At 35.9% G+C, this 19,971-nt stretch overlaps 1 protein-coding gene across 1 annotated transcript in view; it reads left to right on the plus strand.

Annotated features, from left to right (window-relative positions):
* Positions 1–2,081: 2,081 nt before the first annotated feature.
* Positions 2,082–19,971, plus strand: part of GABRA2 (gamma-aminobutyric acid type A receptor subunit alpha2) — a 55,229-nt gene continuing 37,339 nt past the window's right edge. The window contains exons 1-3 of the mRNA XM_082758565.1: positions 2,082–2,186; positions 2,717–2,805; positions 5,396–5,511. Coding sequence (XP_082614691.1) covers positions 2,735–2,805; positions 5,396–5,511 — 187 coding nt within the window. The 5' untranslated portion in view covers positions 2,082–2,186; positions 2,717–2,734. The remainder of the gene's footprint in view (positions 2,187–2,716; positions 2,806–5,395; positions 5,512–19,971) is intronic.

Here is a 19,971-nt window from a genome sequence, read left to right on the forward strand (position 1 = left end):
ATCATAAAGATCCTTCTCTCTGGTAGTAATGATATTGCCTCTGATATCTCATGTACTGCCTCAGTAACCTGCCCCCGCACTCAGCTTCACTGCAACTTGAGATGCCCCATAGCTCTGTCCAAATTGTCTGAGAATAGGAATAAGGAGCTATTTTCAAGTTTCTAATCCTTTTAAGGCAAGTGCTTTATCTGAAGTGTGACTTCAATTTATAAAACTATGGTTAAATCTCTAGGAATACCACCAGTAAATAAGTGTGATCAGAGCCTAAAACCCAGCACATATTTCTGGGGGAAGGCTTTGAGCACTAACTTGTTATAAATACATACCTTGCCCCATGTGGCTTCTGAAGAATGACAATATGCTATCATAGCAACAAGAAGCCACTGTGGCTGCTTTCCTTAATAAATATATTTTTCTATTTTTTGATGCAAATCACATACAAAAACCAGAATCCAATTTTGTATTATGGTTAATTGAAATGACTTTTGGGAAGGAATGCCATGAATATGTGTGGGGAAAAAAGATTCTGCTTTTATTATGTAACATATTTCAAATTAATCAGAAAGGGTCTTTACTTTTGATGATGTTTTCTTTCTGCCTATTGCTATTTGTGAAGTCACCCTGCCTTAGGATAAGTAATTCAAGCTACTTTTCTTTACTGCAAGGGTTGATGTTTCCTTCAGTATCAGCTCTTAATTCTGCAGAATCATTTACAGCCAGGTTTTTCTGTTCTTCCTCCTAAGATGTGAGGACTTACAGGCAGATCCAAAGAAAGCTTGAGATTGACTACAGAGGCGATCAGATACCTGATCAGATAATGAGGAACTGCAAGCAGAGGGCATTTTCACACCAGGGGAGAGGAGGCCGTGGGATCTTAGGCCCAGAGTGAGAAAGCTGCTGAATGAATGATCTTCAGATCACAGTTTTTGCATTTGTGTCCTTACCATTGTCATTTTACTGGTTATTTAATATCAAAGAAAAGCAGCGTGTTCCCTCTCTTGTCCCATTCTTGCTGCAGGTTATGAAAAAAGCTCAGAGCTGGAAGAAACAGAACAACCTGACAGCCCAAGCACTTTTCTTCCTTCTTTTGTCTCAGGCTCTGCTGTCGAGTCACTCAGCCAATAGAGGAGAAGGAAAACAGGAGGACCTCTGGTTGCAACCAGCAACAATTAGGAAGCAAGAAACTGAGGGAAAACAGCAGAGATAGGAGAAGGAATCCCCAGGTTTTTGCAGTTGATTCTACAGATAACTGAAAAAAGTAGCAATTCTTTCTTTTGCTCCTCCCCACACACACCATGTCTGTGCACGCAATTTCACATGTTCATTTGGGAACTGGTCATGATTCAGAAGCAAGCAAAAAGCCTTCACTCTAAGTGCAACAGACAGGTAGCCCAGCAATGTTAAGAAGATAAGTGAAAACTGTGTTTTCTGAAACTAATGGTTTGAAAGGAAAGGAGATAGACATTGGCTTAAAAGAAATAACACAATGTTATTGCTAGCGCTGCTTTCAAGTTAACAATGCAAAATGAGGGTACACTAAATATCTTTGTCAAGACTGTCCTCATCCACTTGCGCTAAAATTCACAGAAAGGGATCTTAATAGGGTCGGCTACTACTCTGAAGGAGGACCACACATTACCAAGGAGGCCAGCACGACTGAAAAGACAACACAACAGAAAGTAATGCAAAAAAAAAAAAAAAAAAAAAAAAAAAAAAAGGAAAGAAAAGAAAGAAAAAGCGAGGTTCGTTTCCTTTCGTTGTCTTGGCTGCCTGCACCCTCCGCTCACTTGCAATGACAGACTTTTCTTCTCTCCGCATCTCAATTAGGCTGTGCCAACGGGCGGGGAAGGGAATGGCGATGAGAGGGGGCCGGGGGGCGGCCACTTTCCCGCACCACACCGCAGGCCGTTCCCACGGCGCGCTCAACAAGCGGCGACCGAAAGGCCGAGGAGGGCCACCCAAAGCGCTGTTTGTCGTTTGTTTGTTTGTTTATTTATTTATTTATTTATTTAGGGGGGTGGCGTTCCGTTGCGGACGCGAGGCCACCGCAGCCCCCCTGTCAGGAGCGGCCGTTTCGGCAGGGTGACTTGCATCTTCCCTGCCCCCGCGCCAGCAACGGGGCCGGGGGGGCCCCGTTCCCTCTCTCTCCCCCGCCGAAGCCCACCCTCCCCGTCCCCTGCTCCCAGGTAGGGTTCCCGGGGATCGCCGCCGGCCGCGGGTAGCCCTATGGCCACTAACGGCCGCGGCGTGGCCACTAAACGGGGCTGCCCCCCCCGGCGGTGGGCGCTCGGCTGGGGGCGGCTCGACCGCGGTCCCCTCCATGAGCCCCGTGACACGCCGTGGCCCCCCTCCCTCGGCTGCGGTGTGCCATAGAGAGGCGAGGAATGGTTAAACCCCGGTCTTTTTATACATGCGTCTTTTTTTTTTTTTTTTTTCCTTCGTCTTGGGGCTTTCAGCTTACAGAAAAGGAAAGCATCTGATGCGTCTGCTCACATGCCACTTTTGGTCATACGTTGCTTCTTTGCACAGAGCAGGATCGCTGGGAAAGATGGAGATACAATAAGTTGCTAGTAGTGAAAAGTGCTGCAGAAATAACCTGGCGGTTTCCCTTCTCCACCGAAGTGACATATTTTTTTCCTCGGGTTAAGTTGAAACCGCTGCCTGGCGGAGCCTGACTGTAGCTGAGAGTGGGTTTGTGTTTTCCTTGCACCGTTAGGTTTTGCAAAGAGCGGCGATGAAGAGGAAGCTGGCACCCTCCAAGATGCAGTTGGTTCTTCTCGTTTTATTGGTGTGGCTACCAACAAGGTGAGGGGATGTTTAATTGTGTCATTCGGTGCAAACATATATGTTATGATCTTCTAAGGGTAAGCTTGTGTGAGACGTTATAGAAGCGGAGTGTATAGTAATGTAATAAAAATCTCTCTTAGCTGTTCGAATGCAGTATTACATAGTTTCCAGAGCAAATGCCGTGGGAGAAGGCAGTCCGGGGATCATAATAAACGCTAACGACTTGTCCTTAAACAGTTTGTGAATTAATGCTTTATTTCATTGTGTCAAAGAACTAAATTTTAAATGCCTTATTGTAAAATCTGATTCTCAAAGATATATTGGAGTTACCCTATCACAGTGATTCTGTACCATACAGAACAGTTAAGATGGAGAAATAGATTATTGTGCAATAGCAAATCATAGTCTAAAATAATGCTGGCTTTTTTTTCTTTTTTTTTTTTTTTTTGATACGGGCATGTCTTTTTTTTTGGTCTCTTTTTTGGTCAACATAACAGAATTCAGAATGATACTTAAGCTTTACACCTCTAGGTGGAGATAGCATACAACTTCACAATCTCATATAATAAAACAATAGCTTCATTTATTAATCAACTTTTTTATTTTGTTTGAAGTTCCTCATTTCTAATGTGACAACATAAGAGAAAGTAATTTTAATCATACAATTAGTTTTGTGTTTCCCATGGACCCTAAACATCCATAAATTGTAGTTTGTAACTTTGGTTTACTTGCTTTGGTTCTCACTGCAGTAGGTCTTGTCCTAATATGGTACTGGTCATAAGCTAAATAATGCAAGTTTCAGATGATTTAAAATGTCTATATTCATCTTTGTCTATTTCCTAGTGAACAAAATATTTCCTGAAACTATATTTCCTATTTCACTTTATACCTAACAGTGGTGCAGCATTAGTTGAGTCACAGTGGGCCAGATCCTGCAAACCCTACTCAAGTGAGTAATCGCACTGACGTCAAAGAGGCTACATGCGTAATTAAGGAGTTTATGCCTGAGTAAAGTTTGCAGGATTAAACCCTAATTTGATACAATTGTATGATCTAGTTTTTTTCATGGTATCCTGACTTCAAAAAAAACCAAAACTGTTATATCTGAAAAAGAAGCTTAAAAATGGCAGATACTTAGAGCACAGAAATACATTTAAAAAAAAAAAAAAAAAAAAAAAAAAAAGAAAGTGAATCATCTAGTAATTAAGAATAAACTTACATAACAGTAATATCACACATGATGTTTTGGTATTTGTTATAAGTTATCTGATTTGCGTTGATTATGTGGTTTGTGTAATGGAAAGCACAGATTGCAAAGATTTACATGTAAATACTTCCTCCATGCTGTTGAATTGGGGACCAACAAAAAGCCATGTCTTTAATCATTTTATATCTTGCTTGAAAGAAAATGTCACCTAAAGCCACTTCTGGTTTAGAGTAGGAAGAAAGCATGCTCATTTTTATGCTGTAATTAGTCATTCAGAATGGCTTGATCAGTAGCTTATTTAGGGACGATAACTACTCAAAATTTCAGATCAAACATGTAGATGGCTAAAAAAGCTATAAATTATAGTGCATGTAGCAAATGATGTTTTGCTTCCTTAATACTTAATGCTCTCCTATTAAGTAGGTACTTAATGAGCTTGTGCATTTCACATGCATGGTACCTAAAATTGTCGGTACAGCAACATTTGCATGTGTAAGGGTTTGTGCAAGGCAGAGTTTTCCTAGTATGCAAAACCTTTGGTTTGGGTGTCCAGGTCTGGGAGAACTGTTCCTAGCCACAGCTGTGGGCAGCAGGTTCGTGCTCCAGCCCCTGGTCTATTCCATAGTCTATGACCCATAAATACTGGAACATCTCTTTCTTTGTCGGGAAAGTTTGAAGCAATTGATGACCTATAGATTTTTCTTGACACTACATACATGTTTTTTTCTATCTAACTTTTATAAGGCTTGTCTGCATCTAGTGGAACCTCAGATAGTGCTTTTTATAACAAAACAGCATTTTAAAAACAGGAAAGCTATCTGCAGCTATCCTGCAGCTTACTAGTCAGCGTCGTTGTTCCCACCCACCAAGTACTGACATCAGAGGACTCCCAGAGCATGATTGCTGGAGTTTTCCCTCATGTTGGTTCTTCTGGTCATGTACTTAACATAACCATTGGGTGGAGGCATATCCACAGGATTTATCCAGAGAGAGAGAGTACACTTAGGTGCGGACTGATAGAGCAGGGCTGGAAGGAGACAGTTCTGTGTGTGGGAACTCAGGTTATCAGTCTGGAAGTGACATGCCACTGGGACCTGGGAAGCTCTTCCAGGCTTTTGTACCTGGACAGCCAAATGTGTTAGTGCAGCCTCACTGTGATGTAATATTGAATAGAAGTAGAGGCTACTGGAGAATCACTACCAGGAAATTTTAAGTGATATGCCATAGACTGTTATGTTTCTGACCATATTCTACATAAATTGTGTATTCATAGACTCTTAATTGCACTTTTTGTGTTAGAAGGCAAAAAGGTAAATATTCAAGGCCAGCCGGCAAAAACTGCATGTTGAGTGTATACTAAAACATATCTAGCATTTTCTAAAATGTAAAATATCCATTTAGATCAGTGCTGGCTGACTCCCTGGAAGACGAAGCTAAGAATAACATCACCATCTTTACAAGAATTCTAGACAGACTTCTGGATGGTTATGATAATCGTCTTAGACCTGGATTAGGAGGTAAAAAAAAAAATAAAAAAAAATTTAAAGATTGATTTTAAAAAGCCAGTTTTACTGTACAGATTTTATGTGGTGATATTCTTTTTTTTTTTTTTTTTTTTTTTCCCTAACAACTGATATGTATTTTTATAAATTATTTATAACTATATTCACACAGTTGAATCATTTGAAGTTTGAGGAAGATAACATCTATGAATGGAAAGGAGGCACTTTCACACATTTATCTTAAGTAAGAGAAAAAAATCTGAAGATTTAACATAGTAAAATGGAATGAGAACAAAAATAACATCTAAATTTGTTATTCCAGTCAGGATTTTTTTTTTTTTTTTGAGCTAGGAACACAGGCTTGATTCCCTGCAATATGACGAGTGCATGTTTTTAGAAATATGCACAAATGTTTTGTACGGTATGTAAAATTCACATTTTAGATTCATTCCTTGGCCTGGTAAATCCAATGGGAATGTTGTATTTTTTACTTCATTGAAAATTAGGGTTTGACTCATTAATAGAATTTGTTCCTGGGTACCTTTGGTCATTAAAAAAAAAAAGGGGGGGGGAGAGAGAATACTAGAGAACAGAAATCCCTGCATTTGTGCCACGGCTGTCATTTTTTTTTCCAAAATGTCAGTTCATATTATCATTTTCAAGCTCTATGCCAGTAAATGTAACTATGTAAGCAAGGAATTTAAATAATTCGGTATTGCAAGTATTGTGCAGAATAATCTGTATGGTATGGGGAGGGGCATGATGCCTTGTTTTTGACAATACTTTGCCTACTGTTATTATTTATGTGCTATTTATACTGAGTAACAAATATTTATGCATTGATAATAACACTATTATTATTACTATTCGTAACAGTTTTGGTAATGGTAGTTTTCAGCTTGGAGACTGTTTCAGCTTACTAAAGCTAATTCTAGTGCAAAATTCCTGGGAGCTGTTGCTACTCCTGTTGATTTCAGTAAGATCAGGATCAAAGCTAAAGATCTGCTCAGACCTCCATGGAATTTACCCCAAGAAACTCCATTTGATCAAATTAGGAGTTAGTTAAAGCTCACAGTTTTAACAAACACTCTTCCATCCTGACCTGTGGCTCTGCTGCTGTTCTAGTTCCGGAGAATCTTGACTTGCATCTGACGCAGCATAAAGTGGGAGCTAGCACTGGCTGGCAACAGCTTTCTCATTTTACGTTAGTTTTAATCTGAAATATCTTCATTTTTTTTTCAGTTCTGTCCTCTGATACACTTGAGATTTGTGAAATAGTTTATATGAAGGACTGTTGTATTTACATAATCCATAAAATGAGATTTTCAGCATTGTAGATGTGAGAATCCATATAATGATATTTTACATGGAGATTCAATTTTTCTGCAAAATACTTGATTTTAAGAACTTGGACATAATATGAACATACAGTGCTTTGCAAGAAACTTGCAGAAACATTTCATATCACAAACTTGAGTTTAATTTGCAGGGCTTGTAATCATGGTTTTTATTAGAAAAAAAAAAAAAAAAGTTCTTTTCCTGTTTACAAAAAAAGGATGTGCTATTTAATGAGAGCAGTCTGCAGTTCCTTTGCATATCATGTGCTCTTTTGAATATTAAATTTTATATTTTTTATAACATGAATTTTGAAAACAAATTTATATTTATTTTATATTTTCCATTAAATCTACTTCAAAATATCTTCCACTTTTTCTTTGCCAGGCCTTCTAGGTAATTAAAATATACTTTGGGAGCATAAAAATTAAAGAATTAACATCTGTTTGGTATTGGCATACATGGCAATCAACCCATGCAGAACATGTGTGAAATGAAACTATGTCATGCATATTAAACTGTGATGATTCATGATGCATTAATGGTAATCTGCAAGAGTCCTTCAGTTGTGGATGGACATATTCTGATAGTTTAAAACAATACTTGTAAAATTCAGTCATGATAATCTATGATACAAAATGCACCAAACAATGCTTTTTTATTTAATGCTTAATAATTATGGAGATTCCTATTTCAGAAATTTTGTAGCATTTTATTCCCTTTTCTTTGTTAACCTGTACTCTGAAAAGGAAAATGGATATTATTATTATTCTGTTTTCCTTTTTTAAAGACACTATGTGCTTAGTGAGTCCTGATAATTTCTAAAAGTGCTTTTGCATAAACTACAGTACTTTGACCATGCTGCATGTCATTAATTTAATATCCTTAGGTTCAATTCTGTTCCAGTTGCATTTCTATGATTCTGAAATAATTCAATTGAAACTAGTAGAGCATTTGCTTTGGTATAGCAGCTTGCATTATCCTCCTAGGCTGCTATGACTGCTATGACTGCTAGGCTGCTATGACTGCTGTCACAATCTGGCCTGACGTGTGGTACACCAGAACAGTCCAGGGTCTGAGATAGATTCTTTTAAAGTGTTTTCTGAAAGTAAGAGTTGTTCACCAGCTCACTTTCACCTGTTGTAAAAGACGTTTTTTAGAGATGTCTTATAGCAAAATTCAGTTCATTGTAAAGAATAACTCAGCTCACAAACGTTTTTAATAATGAAAAGTACTACCTTAACATTGGTTATTTTAGCTAATTATTGACCAGTAAAATGGAAATGTAAAGGCTTTTTCAGAGGCTGTATATAAATTCAACTAAGTAATTGCTTGAGAATTTGTCCTAGATTTTAGGGATAGATTTATAATGGATTTTACCGTGAGACTTTGTGTGAGTGTTTTCAGTGGGTAACTTGGTGCTTTACTGATAAAAAGATACACCGGAGAACTGAATTATTTTGTATGCACTGTTAGGGAAACTTTAATGTTTACTGTTGATGCAGTGCTCTCAGAAAACAGGTCTTGGCTATTGGAAAGTCTTCCTAGCATCTGGGATCTTTGAATGATGTATGATTACTATAGCAATGCAGAAGCTTGCAAAATGGATGTGACTAGGGAAAGGAAGACACTGTACTGTCCCCTGAAGTCAGAGACATCTCATAGCACTTAAATAATACTCAGACATACCACATTAAAATAGATATGCATAAGGATATTCAAGGGGATATAAAATTTTCTCTGCACTCATATTATGCTAAACACTGGATTGTAGTTGGAACTGTCTTGACTACCCTCACATTTTTGACATGAACTATTTTACCTGAACTTCACATGCAATTTCTGTTTAGTAATCAAAATAAATTCCAACTTCTGTTTCAAAACAGATTCCTATTCAAAACAAATATGACATTAGAACTATTTTGAAAGAAACACAGCCATGCAAATGACAAGCCATAAAGAGTTCCATTGTTTATGATATTCTTCAAAATCATGAAGGTATTTTCTTCTGTATTTGCTGCAATGTTTATAAGATGCTTAGATAGAACTTTTTCATGAATCCTTTGATTTTTATTATCATGTAGAAAAAGCAATCTACAAGCAATGGGCACTAAAAGTGAGCAAGGGAGCAAAAGAGACTTTAGATTTTTAAACAGTGAGACAACAAAATGTTGAAGCTAAGATACAGCTACATTCAAACCGGGAACTAATTAAATTATGTATGTTCTGTCTGCTTTCCTCTGCCCTATGGACAGCCATGATTAAAGGAAACTGAGCCATAGAATAAGGTAATCCCTTCTTGTAATATTTTGATACTTGTTTGTATTAGGTATCTTAGCAATAGCATACTTTTTTATTTAAATGGTAGCTTCTTTTTAAATACAGAAATGAGAAGTAAAGGAGAAGTGATGGAGATTGGGGCTGGGATTTTGATATTATGTTGGGTACTTCAATAGGCTTACTATCTCTATAAGCTAGTCAGCCTGCATTCCTTTCTCATGTTTGAAATTGCTTTTTTGCAGCATCTATAGAATTCCTGTTAATTTTACCCTCCAAAATTTATAAAATATGATTGAATACAAGAGTTAATTAGAAAATACAAAATTTAAATGTTGAAAATAAAGTAGTGGGAAGTAGGAAGAAAAGACAGAGGATTGGACTTCATAGCCTACATGCTAAATTTTCAATTAACGTGTTGACATTGAAAATAGCTACACAAATTTATACTGCTTGAGAATCTTTCTGCAAACTGCGATCAATCTCACCAACTTCAGGAATGGCATTGGATATAAATGTTGGTTATTCAAAAAACTGAAAAAGATCAGACAATAGGTAGGTGGAAACTACACACCATTGGAGGTCCCATTTAGAAAGATTCATCTCCACTGCAAGGTGACTTTCAGATGTTTTGATTGATTTAAACAAGAATCTCCATTGTGTTTAGTTAGAAACATATTTTTTTTCCACAACATTTTAGAAATAAATTGAACAGGAAAACTAAAGAGAACTGAGAATTATTGCTGATTATTGTTATCAGGGATATGGTGAACAGTGAGCACTTAAGGGCTTGATCATCCATCTTTGCAGTTGTGGATATATTGTTGCCTTGAATTGGTGTAGTAGTGTAGAGAATCAGACTGATTAAAAGTTGTTTGATGTGCTTGCTAATACGAGCTAAAAAGGAAGAATTTTTTTTTTTTTTCAGAGAACTTGATTTTCAATATCAGAAGAGTAATATGCATTCAGATATGTATGTATCAGAGATATGTATATCTTCGGTTGCCAGGAAGCAAGGCCATCATCATATGCTGATAATATGGAATATGCTAAGTTTAGGGCAGTGTATTTATATGTCACTGTGATTCAGAGAGTTTTTGATCAGCTTCAGAAACATCAGTAGCTGTTTTTGGTAGCCTCATTGTGCTTGATACACATACAGAGCACCTTAAAAGAAGGTCCTTGGACTCTTTTTGTTGCAGAACACTCCAGGGAAGCTGTCACTACTGATCTTAAAGGAAAGTTTCACTATTGTTTCTAAAGGAACATGTGCTCAGTCTGTTCCCTTGCTCAGTCTGGTTACTACTTTAGTGCTCCTTTGCTTCAGTTTCATCTTTTGGAGAAGGTAATGCCTCTGCCTGGATGTAGTGCACAGCAGTTCAGAGCAGCAGCTGCATTTTCTGAAAGCCCACTATGTATGTAGTTATTCTGGGTTGCAAAGGAATAAATACTGTATGCTTTTCCTTAAGGTTCACATGGAATCTGGTCATAGTGTTAGTTATTAACATAATGTTAATTAGGTCCTAATAGTTCATTCAGAGGAGTCAGTGAGACACTCAGATTAATTTACGTTAGACTTGCTAATAATAATAATAATAATAATAATAATAATAATAATAATAATAATAATAATAATCTAATAGTCTAGGGAATAAATCACTATGGGACTGGAAGGATAAAAAACCCTCAGAAACTCTTGTGCCACTGAAGAGCAAACCAGTGAAAATGTTACGGAATAGTATACTGGCTGAGGAGCTTTTTTTTTTCTCAAGGTGAAAGTCTGTGGATAAAACAACAGTGAAGATGTGAAAATAAAATCGTTACAACTGTGAAAAGTATTGCAATTATGGAAAGTGTTGCACAGCACAAAGTGACAAAATGTTATGCTTCACAACCTTTACCAAAAATCTGGCTACTTTGCTGTAAAGTTTATATGCCTATAAAAGAAACTTGTCTGAAAAGATCACCCAGTTCACTGAACATGTATATTCTATATCTTCTTTTTTTCACTTTTTCCTGGAAAAGTATCAGCATTTGCTTATAAATACTGCTGATGAAACCAAGACTTTATTAAGGATATTAATTTGTGGAAGAAGATACTGCATTATCTTCAAATTTCTGTGGGGTTCATTGTAGCTCATTGTAAATCAGATTGACAGGATTGTTTAGCTTTTCAGACAGTTTTGATGGGCTAAGACAAACGTTACATTTTTTTTTTTTCTTTCAATGATATTTAAGTAATACATACCTAGAATACTAGGTTATTGTGAAACTGTTGCAATCCAGTGGCCTTGCTGGTCTCTGAGGTGTTCTAGTGTTGGTTGCTTCCCTGTAAGACCTTTTACCATGTTATATAAATCTTGCAATCAGTTTGCTATCTGAAATACAGATTTATTTTTCACTCAGGTTGACTGGTTTTGATAGACAAGGACCAAAGGACTGCATTTCCTATTACTCTTATTACTCTTATGAAATGATACCACATATGTACTTATATTAGAAGTATAAGTATTGTGTAATTGACTCTCTCGGAAACATTTTCAGAAATACTTAAGTATATTAGAAATTCATCCAGGATATGTTTACTGGATTTTAATGAATTTCATGGATTTTATCAGTGGATTTTATCCAGGCATAGAGTGAATTTAAGATGTAGAAAGCAATGTGTATATTGCTCACAATTAAACAAACAAACAAACAAACAAAAAAACAAAACCCACATTAGTTATTCTGTAGCAATAAAGACCCATTTCATAATACAAAATTAATAGTATTCTGGCTTACACTAATGGGTGTACTTACAAACAGTATCAGGAAGTATCAGGAATGCTTATTGGTATGATGTAGCCTTGGAGTATTCCACTTTGTATATTCTTTGTATAGTAGGCATACCGAAAGTTACAGGTCAAATCTTTTCTTTAATAAGGTATACCAAAATAGAGTGCCAATTGAAGAATGTAAGAAGGAAGCTGTTGAGATCTCATATTCAACTATTCAACTGTATAAACACCTAAAGGTTTAAAAGTTTCGGTGAAGAACCAGCGGCTAATAAAAGCATTGATCTAAAATAAAAATTCACACAGCGTATGTAGGACACTGACAATATTTGGAGTAACTCTACCCTTCAGAGAGTTAGCAAAATGGACCTTATGAATATGCTGAATTTAAGAAAAAATGATAGTTACATCACGCAGTATGTGAGTCAACATCACTGTTTTGTTTATGTTTTTGGACATGCAACAGTGACCAATCTTTAAGCAAACAGTTGTGCGTAACTATTTATTTCAAGCCAGTTCATTAGCAAAAGTTGACATTTTATTTTCAATGGCAACTTAAATAGACATCAGAACTCTTTCAGCTTCTTTGCATATAAAAAGTTAATTTTTTTTTTTTTTAAAAACTTAGTTCTTGCAGCATCTAATGGCAAATATATATTTAATTATATTTCCTGTGTTTTAGCACCTCAGCTGCCATGAGCTTTTTACTACATGTTTATATTCTGCATAATGTAACAGGCTTCTTCTCCATACTAGGCCTGTTTGTGGTTGAAAACAAGGTAACAATATTATCTTTTTATGAGCCATAATAAAAGAGAGAAGAAATGTGATTTCTCTTTTGCTTTAGGTTATAACTATTAGGCCAATGATAGTGATTTTCTACATAGTCACAGAGAAGTGAGCAACACAGAGGTTGCTCAGAGAAGTGTTAGAATCTCCCATCTTTAGAGACACAGATTAAAAAAAAAAAAAAAAAAAGACAAAAAACGACCTGGACAACCTGATCTGTCTTCAGATTTGGGTCTGCCTTGGACCTTAGAGAGGTCCTTTCTAAACTGTATTATTCTAAGATTCAGTGACTTCAAGACAGCAAGACATTGAAATAATGTTTGAAGCTTTCCATCTTAATTGGCAACTGTGAAAAAATGAATTTTAGAACATCAGTTCTGGAAGACAGCTGAATAAAAGTATGTGTGTCGATCAAGCGCTGAAACTGCCTATGGACAGTAGGATGCACAGTGTTGTACGGCTTCTGCATTTATTATTCAGAGTAGAAGATTTGGATTAAACAGAAAAGGTCGGGAGAAATACAGAGGACATATCCTTCTTATGGTCTTTGTCTTGAATTACTCAACATTCAGCAGAAACTGAGACTTGACTAATAGTCTAAAAATGACTGTAGCCATCTTTTTCCCACCATCACCATAATCTAGATTCCTGAAGATTTTTAAATATGGGAAAAAGTATCTCTGAGGAGAGGTACTGTATTTCATCAGACATTCCCAGTATACTTTGTCATTATTAGATAGGCAGCGTATGGGGAACTGAAAAGTTTTACAGTGCTGTCTGTGCATTCTGAAGCCTGGCACTTCCTCACAGAACACCGAGGAACATGCTAAACTTTGCTCTTCTCAAATGTTTTCCTGGGGGAGATCTGCCTTTTTTCTTCCTTATCTCTCTCTCTCTATATATTTTTTCTTCATATTTGCCCCTCTATTCTTCTGAATATCAAACTGGGAATATATCTACCTCACAGTCCCAGGACTCCATTTCATGCATTCTTCTAGAAAATACCTCTCTTCTTTATCAAAATTCCATCAATTTATTTCAATCCATCTAAACACAGTTTTACCCAGATCCAGGCCTGATACGCTGTACAGAAGCAGTCGTCTAATTTTGGATTTTTTTGTGGTGTGAAACTCAGACTTGACTTAGCCTCCTCCCAGATATGGTTGCTTACATCCAGCTTCCTGAAAGATTTCATATCTAATGAAACCTGATTGAGGAGGTTGAGAATGAGGCAAAGGCAGCTTCCTTGCTAAATAGAAAATAAAGATCCTTCTCTACTCACAGATTGTGTGGCCCTCCTTTTGTGCTGGTACATTTTTGTTGGTGTTATTTAGTGGCCTGTGATAGATCTGTTGCTTCTGGCAATATTCCTATCCACCTATTATGCTTCTGTTTTCTTTTAGAGTCACAATTTCATGACCATTTTAAATAATCTTTTCAATGCACAAACTAGTGTATTCAATTTCTAGAATTAGTAGCATGTAAAAAGTTATGTCATCAACAAGGATCATGTAGGACATTTTAATTGCCTGTACATTAAGACTGCTTTGTTGTTGTTTTTTTTTTGTTTGTTTTGTTTTGTTTTGTTTTGTTTTTCAATATTTCTTGAATTAGAGAGATAAAATGGCAATTGGCTGCTTTTAAAAAAACTGGCAGATTAAGACAGCTGATTTTTTTTTTTTTTTTCCAAATACCCACTGTAAGCTTGGAAGTGGAATAAAAAAAATCAGTTTTACCATTAGAGGATGTGCATAATTTCCTATATAAATGTTTTTCAATTATGAGTCATCTATCTCAAAAACAGCTATAGAAGGTATATCAGACAAAGTTTTATGTTGCTGTATAATTAGACAGCTTGCTAAATTAAAATATTGGTAGAAGATTTTGAGTTAATATTGTCAAAAGTCTAATAAAGACTGATTATAAGAATTAAGGTACTTGAATATGTCAAGGGTAATCTTTAAACACATTTTAATGTCTGTTTTTTTTCAGGTTAATACATGAATTAAATTAATCACAAGCTGAAGGAATTTTTATTTACCACTGTCATCCTAATAGCAGTTTGCTTTTTAATTCAAAATACATGAGCACTATTTTTATGAAATTGTCTTTACTTTAGGATAGTATGATTCTGCTGGCCTTCTGAAAGTTTTTTTTTTTTCTATTTGGGAACCATTTATATGATTACTTTGTAGCAAATAATTATTGATTTAAATTCCTTGATTCCTTGCCATAGTTGAGAGCTATTTAATAATCAGAGCAGGTAACCCCATGAAAAAAAGTGTAAATCAATCTCTCTCTTGCTTGGGATTATTATGCACCTCAAAGGACACAAAACATTTTAGTAAAGTTGTGTAGCTGCCATCAGAGATTGAATTTACTTACATCTGACCAAATTACATTAATTTGCCTGTCAGTACATTCGTATGTGGTTCTGTGCATGCATTTCTTGTTGAACCAGTAGAAATCCTGCATCAAAAGTCATGATCTGCAACTTGTGCAGGAAAAGATGTGGATGCCCCATGTTCAGTCTGGTTACTCTATGTTTTGTCCAAACTTTGTTATGTATCTCATAATCTTGTAATGATAAGGCTATTAGAATTGATTGCAATACAAATTCAGTGCAGTGGACCACTGACTATAATTATGTTCTAAAATATAGTTCAATAATTATTGGTTAAAAACTGATGTATGCTATAAAATATACATGTCCATTATATGTTCATCATGGCTCTCAGAAATACAATGAAAGTGTGTTGGAGAACTTGTACTACTTTGCAAAAGAGGTAATCTTTCCATTTGAGTAAGTACTAAAGATACACTAGGGTGAAATAACTGGGAAGTATGATCCAACTTGATCATCCAGTGATGGAACAAATCCATGTCTTCAAGTCCAAATACTGTGCTGTTTTACAGGTCCTATAACTTCTAACACCGATTTGACTTGAATGGAGAGGTTTATGCAAAAAATGTATTTCAGCTGGATGAAAAGATGACTTCTAAATGCTCTTTTTATTTTTCTTTTTTTTTTTTTTTCTTTTTTTTTTTTTGACAAACTTTTTTATCGAAGTTTACAAAGGTTTCTTGCATTTGGGATCTTTCATGTGAATGTAGTTTTCTGGAGTTACTAATTTGTATTTATCATGGTTTTTGTTTTAATTTCAAAAATGACATCATCCTGATCCCTTAAATACCTGAATGGCAGAAAAACAATGAATGACTGAAAGATTGCTCTGTCATTAGGAATGCTTCATCTCTTTGTTGGTTTCCATTGCTCGGCACTAATTCTCTCATTCAGGAGAGGTAATTCTCTTCCTACACATTCCCTGATTTTTCTTTCTTGCATTCATTTTTAGTTGTCATGAAATAACAGATTCTTCAGACCACTTCTGTGAGATGATTGGGAGTGATTAGTGCCATCCCTTTCCATTCCCTCTAGTGTGCGAGACTTTCAGCACAACACCAGAGAGCAGGAGGAGAAAGGATTTTTGTCTTTGAGAATTTAGGTGTGGGCTGGAGGGACAATCCCTGCCCTGAATACATCTGCCTAATGTTATAGATTTCCTCACTGACGATCTAAGAGCTGCTGTGGATGCCTTTTCATTCTCATTATTTGAAGTCACTAATATTTTTCCGCAATGAATCGAAGAATAAGGAAAAAAAGTCCCTTTGCATGAGAAGTTGAGGAGCAACAGTAGTGTGGAGTATATAAATGAGAAAAAGCAGAAGTTTGAGCCTTACATTAAGTGCTGTGTTGATAAAAACCCTCTGTAGTCCTGAGGGTATGCCATGGTATTTCACTGGGTATCTTTGTCAGTGTCCCCAGTGTTACCTGAGTAACAAACCATTAACTTCTTTATACTCGATCTTTAAATGTGAACTTGGTACTGCATTGCCTCATGTAGTTTCTGAACAACAGTTTTCCTACTGGAAAATTTAATAATTAAATAAAGATGAGAGGGAGAAATATAAATGCCTGTTGTTTGAGATAAGGGAATGGTAATACCTTCCAGTCTGTGGGGTGTTAAAGAAGTTAGAGAATTCTATATTGTTGTTGCCAGGCATTTTGTCTTCAGTTAACCATAAGAAAAATGAACAGATAATCTTGTTTGCTACTCCATAACAGGCTAATTCTAAATTAAATAAATGTTTTAAGATAATATTCTGTGGAAAATGCTGTCTGCATTCTTAGAAAGCCAAAGTATCTGCTTAGGAGAATATGTACATTAAGAAATTGGGACTTCACTGATTCTAATTAAACTCATGTTGCCATCATTTAAAAAAAATAATTATGCTGTTTTATGTAGCCAATCATTTTGTATTTTCTGCCTGTACAAAACTGTTAATTTAATATTAAAGGAAAATCTTGTCCCGTATATATACACCTGTCCATATATAGAAGCTTGAACAGGTTCTGAAAGTCCCGTGGACAGCCAGACAGGAATTCTTTTGTCTGAGCAACCATAAAAGACAAATTGGAGCCTGCTTTATCCAAGTTCTGGGAGTACTCTGGGAGTATGCTTTAGAGGAGATTCTGGGAAACACTGCTATCTGTAAAGTACCTTGGAGACTCAGCCGTGGTACTTTTGAGTCCTTCAATACTCTTCTTGTAGGCACATTACACAGCCTTAATGTAAGACCATTTTTATTATTAACTGGATAACAGAATAGTAACTGACAAGTCTGTAACATGTTGAAGTGGGATTTAAAAAAAAAAAAAAAAGAAAGAAAAGATTGTCCCCATAACTGTCCATATTTTTAACTCATTTGGGGATTACTTGTTTGATTTAAGTATTAATATGAATCTCTGTTGGGTTAAACCAGGAACTCATTGTTTGTCCTGTTTAGCAAGAAGCTTATTATCTGTGGTCATCCCATGGGTTGTCCTGCTAAACAAAATATGTTAAGAATAAAAGAAGGCATCTCAGCAGCCAGTCTGATTAGTGTTGTGTCTCAAAGCCCATACCTCTGTTTCTCCTTTCCCTTCATATCAGCAATTGCAGGGATTAGGAAAGTGTAGAGAATGCTTGTCTGTTCTCATGCACTCTGGGTATTTTGGGGTATTAACATACAAGCTACATTCAGCTGATTTTAGTAAATCAACACTAACTTTTTTGATACATTAGAATAATGTAGGTAAACATGAATCTCCAGTACTTTATAGTTATTTCAGCTGGCTTAAAATAGGATCTGCTGACTGGTTGATAGATGGATCAGCATAGTGCCTATTTTTTTTAACTGTATCACAATCTTCTGGAACATGATTATAGTATTTTAGACAGTATTACCTATTAAAATATATATTTGAGGCTCCTGTTCCCAAAAAATAAAAATAAAAATAAAAAATCATTGAGTGCCTACTAATATACAGCTTTGTTAAATAAAGGCAGTACCTTTTACTATTATTGATTCCTCTCAAGCTTGGATGAAAAGTGCAGATCTAGCAAATGAAAAAAGAATTGTAGCTCCATTTTTAATGACTGTATAGTATATATGTTTAGTAACCCTGTAGTTACTGTAATTGGATGTGATAGAATCATAATTTTCAATTCTTCTTAACTCTTTTGATCCCCAGAGGAACTCCTTCAGCCTCTGGGACTTAAGAACATGTGAATTTCATACCTCGCTCTGATAGCAGCAAGCCTTGGGAAGATGCTGATAGCTGATGGCAATGAGTGTTTGCCACAGATTAGACAGGTTTTGTTTGCAGAGCTTCATCCCACTTTCTTTCAGCTTCAGGGTTCCAGCTCAGTGGAACTGAGTGGAACTGATCCAGATCAGTGATGTAGCTGATGACAGAGATACTCTCCAGAGGCTTCCTCTGAAGCCTGAAATCATCATGGAAGGCCTTTTTCACTGATGTTAGTGGCATGCCATTCAAATATTCATTATGTAATTAATAAGGATAATAAGCGCTTGGGGCAGTGTCTGTTTTAGTTTAGGAAAACGGTGTGTAGCCAAAGGGTGCAATTTTGTATGTATTATCAAAATTCTTTGGTCACTCCAGTGTGTCACTCGAGTTCTGTGGCTATCTCACATCTTGGTGCAGGGATCTCTCATGCTATTTCAGGAAATTATGAGAATTTGCTTTTGTTGAAAGGTTCTGAAGGAGAGCCACCTCTCAAAACTTGTACTTTCACTGTAAAATTGACATGCTGTTATCAGCATAAGACGAAGTGGTTCCTGAAATACAACCTTCAGAAAATCTAGGCTGAGTGATTTTGGTTAGAATAATGCCTGGGCCTGTATTACAGGAGATGAGAAACAGTAAAGGCATGTCTGAAAAATTTCAGACTCAGACACTTCATGACTGTAAAGAGAATGTAAAGATGCTGCTGTTTTAAAATTATATACTTTTATCGCGAGATGTGTTTTGGAGTACAGAGGGGGCTGGCAGTGCGAGTGCATCAAATGTGATGATTTGTAAATACTGTGACTTGGAATAAAGTACAGACATTAAACCTGAAATCAGCCTAGAAGAGTTTGACAGGATGTCCCATGACTGTAAATATAAAGCTCATCAAATTCAAACATTTTAAAAAAGAAAGAAAAGCTTTACAATGTTTCTAAAATCTAAGTTTCTAAAATGTTTTATTTTTCACTTAAATGCCACGTAGTTTTGATTTACTGTCAAATGTCTGGTGTGTCAGGCTGTTTCTTTTACTCCAGCTTTTCAAGTACCCATCTCAGTAAGACCACATTTATTCCAGCCAAGCTCCACTATATTTTCACTTTCATGTTTCTATTGAACTTTTATGTAACTCCAACTAAAAAAGTCTCTCTTTTTTTAAAAAATTATTATTATAATTTATTTTAGAGCTGGATTATTTTTCATTCTTTTTGCCTCCTTTAATTGTGGGTGAGGATGTAGTGAAAAGGAAACAAATTTAATTTTAGTGGATTTTGAAGTAGTCTGGATTTACAGGAACAGATTTCATATTATCCATGTGTTTAGATTGCCCTTTGCAATCTAAATTCTTTGTATTCCTGTTTTCAGCATTTTGTTTCTCACTTTCTCAATTGTTACATCGTCAAGACTACTGCTTATAAATGCTCATTGGCTGCAAATATTTATACAGCCAAAACATCCAGGTTATGATAATGTCTTTACATTGAACTTGGAAATTATAGGAATACTCTCTTTAAAGAATTGGGAAAAAATCCAGAAATATGTCTAGGTAATTAATTGCTATTTTAATCACTTGGCAGTTCATACCTCTGAGATTGTAAAAATGTTGCTTGAGGTGCCAAATGTCTGTGAAGTCCAACAATAGTGGCCAACAGTATCTAGTTTTTG

Source organism: Aythya marila, assembly GCF_965140915.1.
Source record: "Aythya marila genome assembly, chromosome: 4".
Lineage (NCBI taxonomy): Eukaryota > Metazoa > Chordata > Aves > Anseriformes > Anatidae > Aythya > Aythya marila.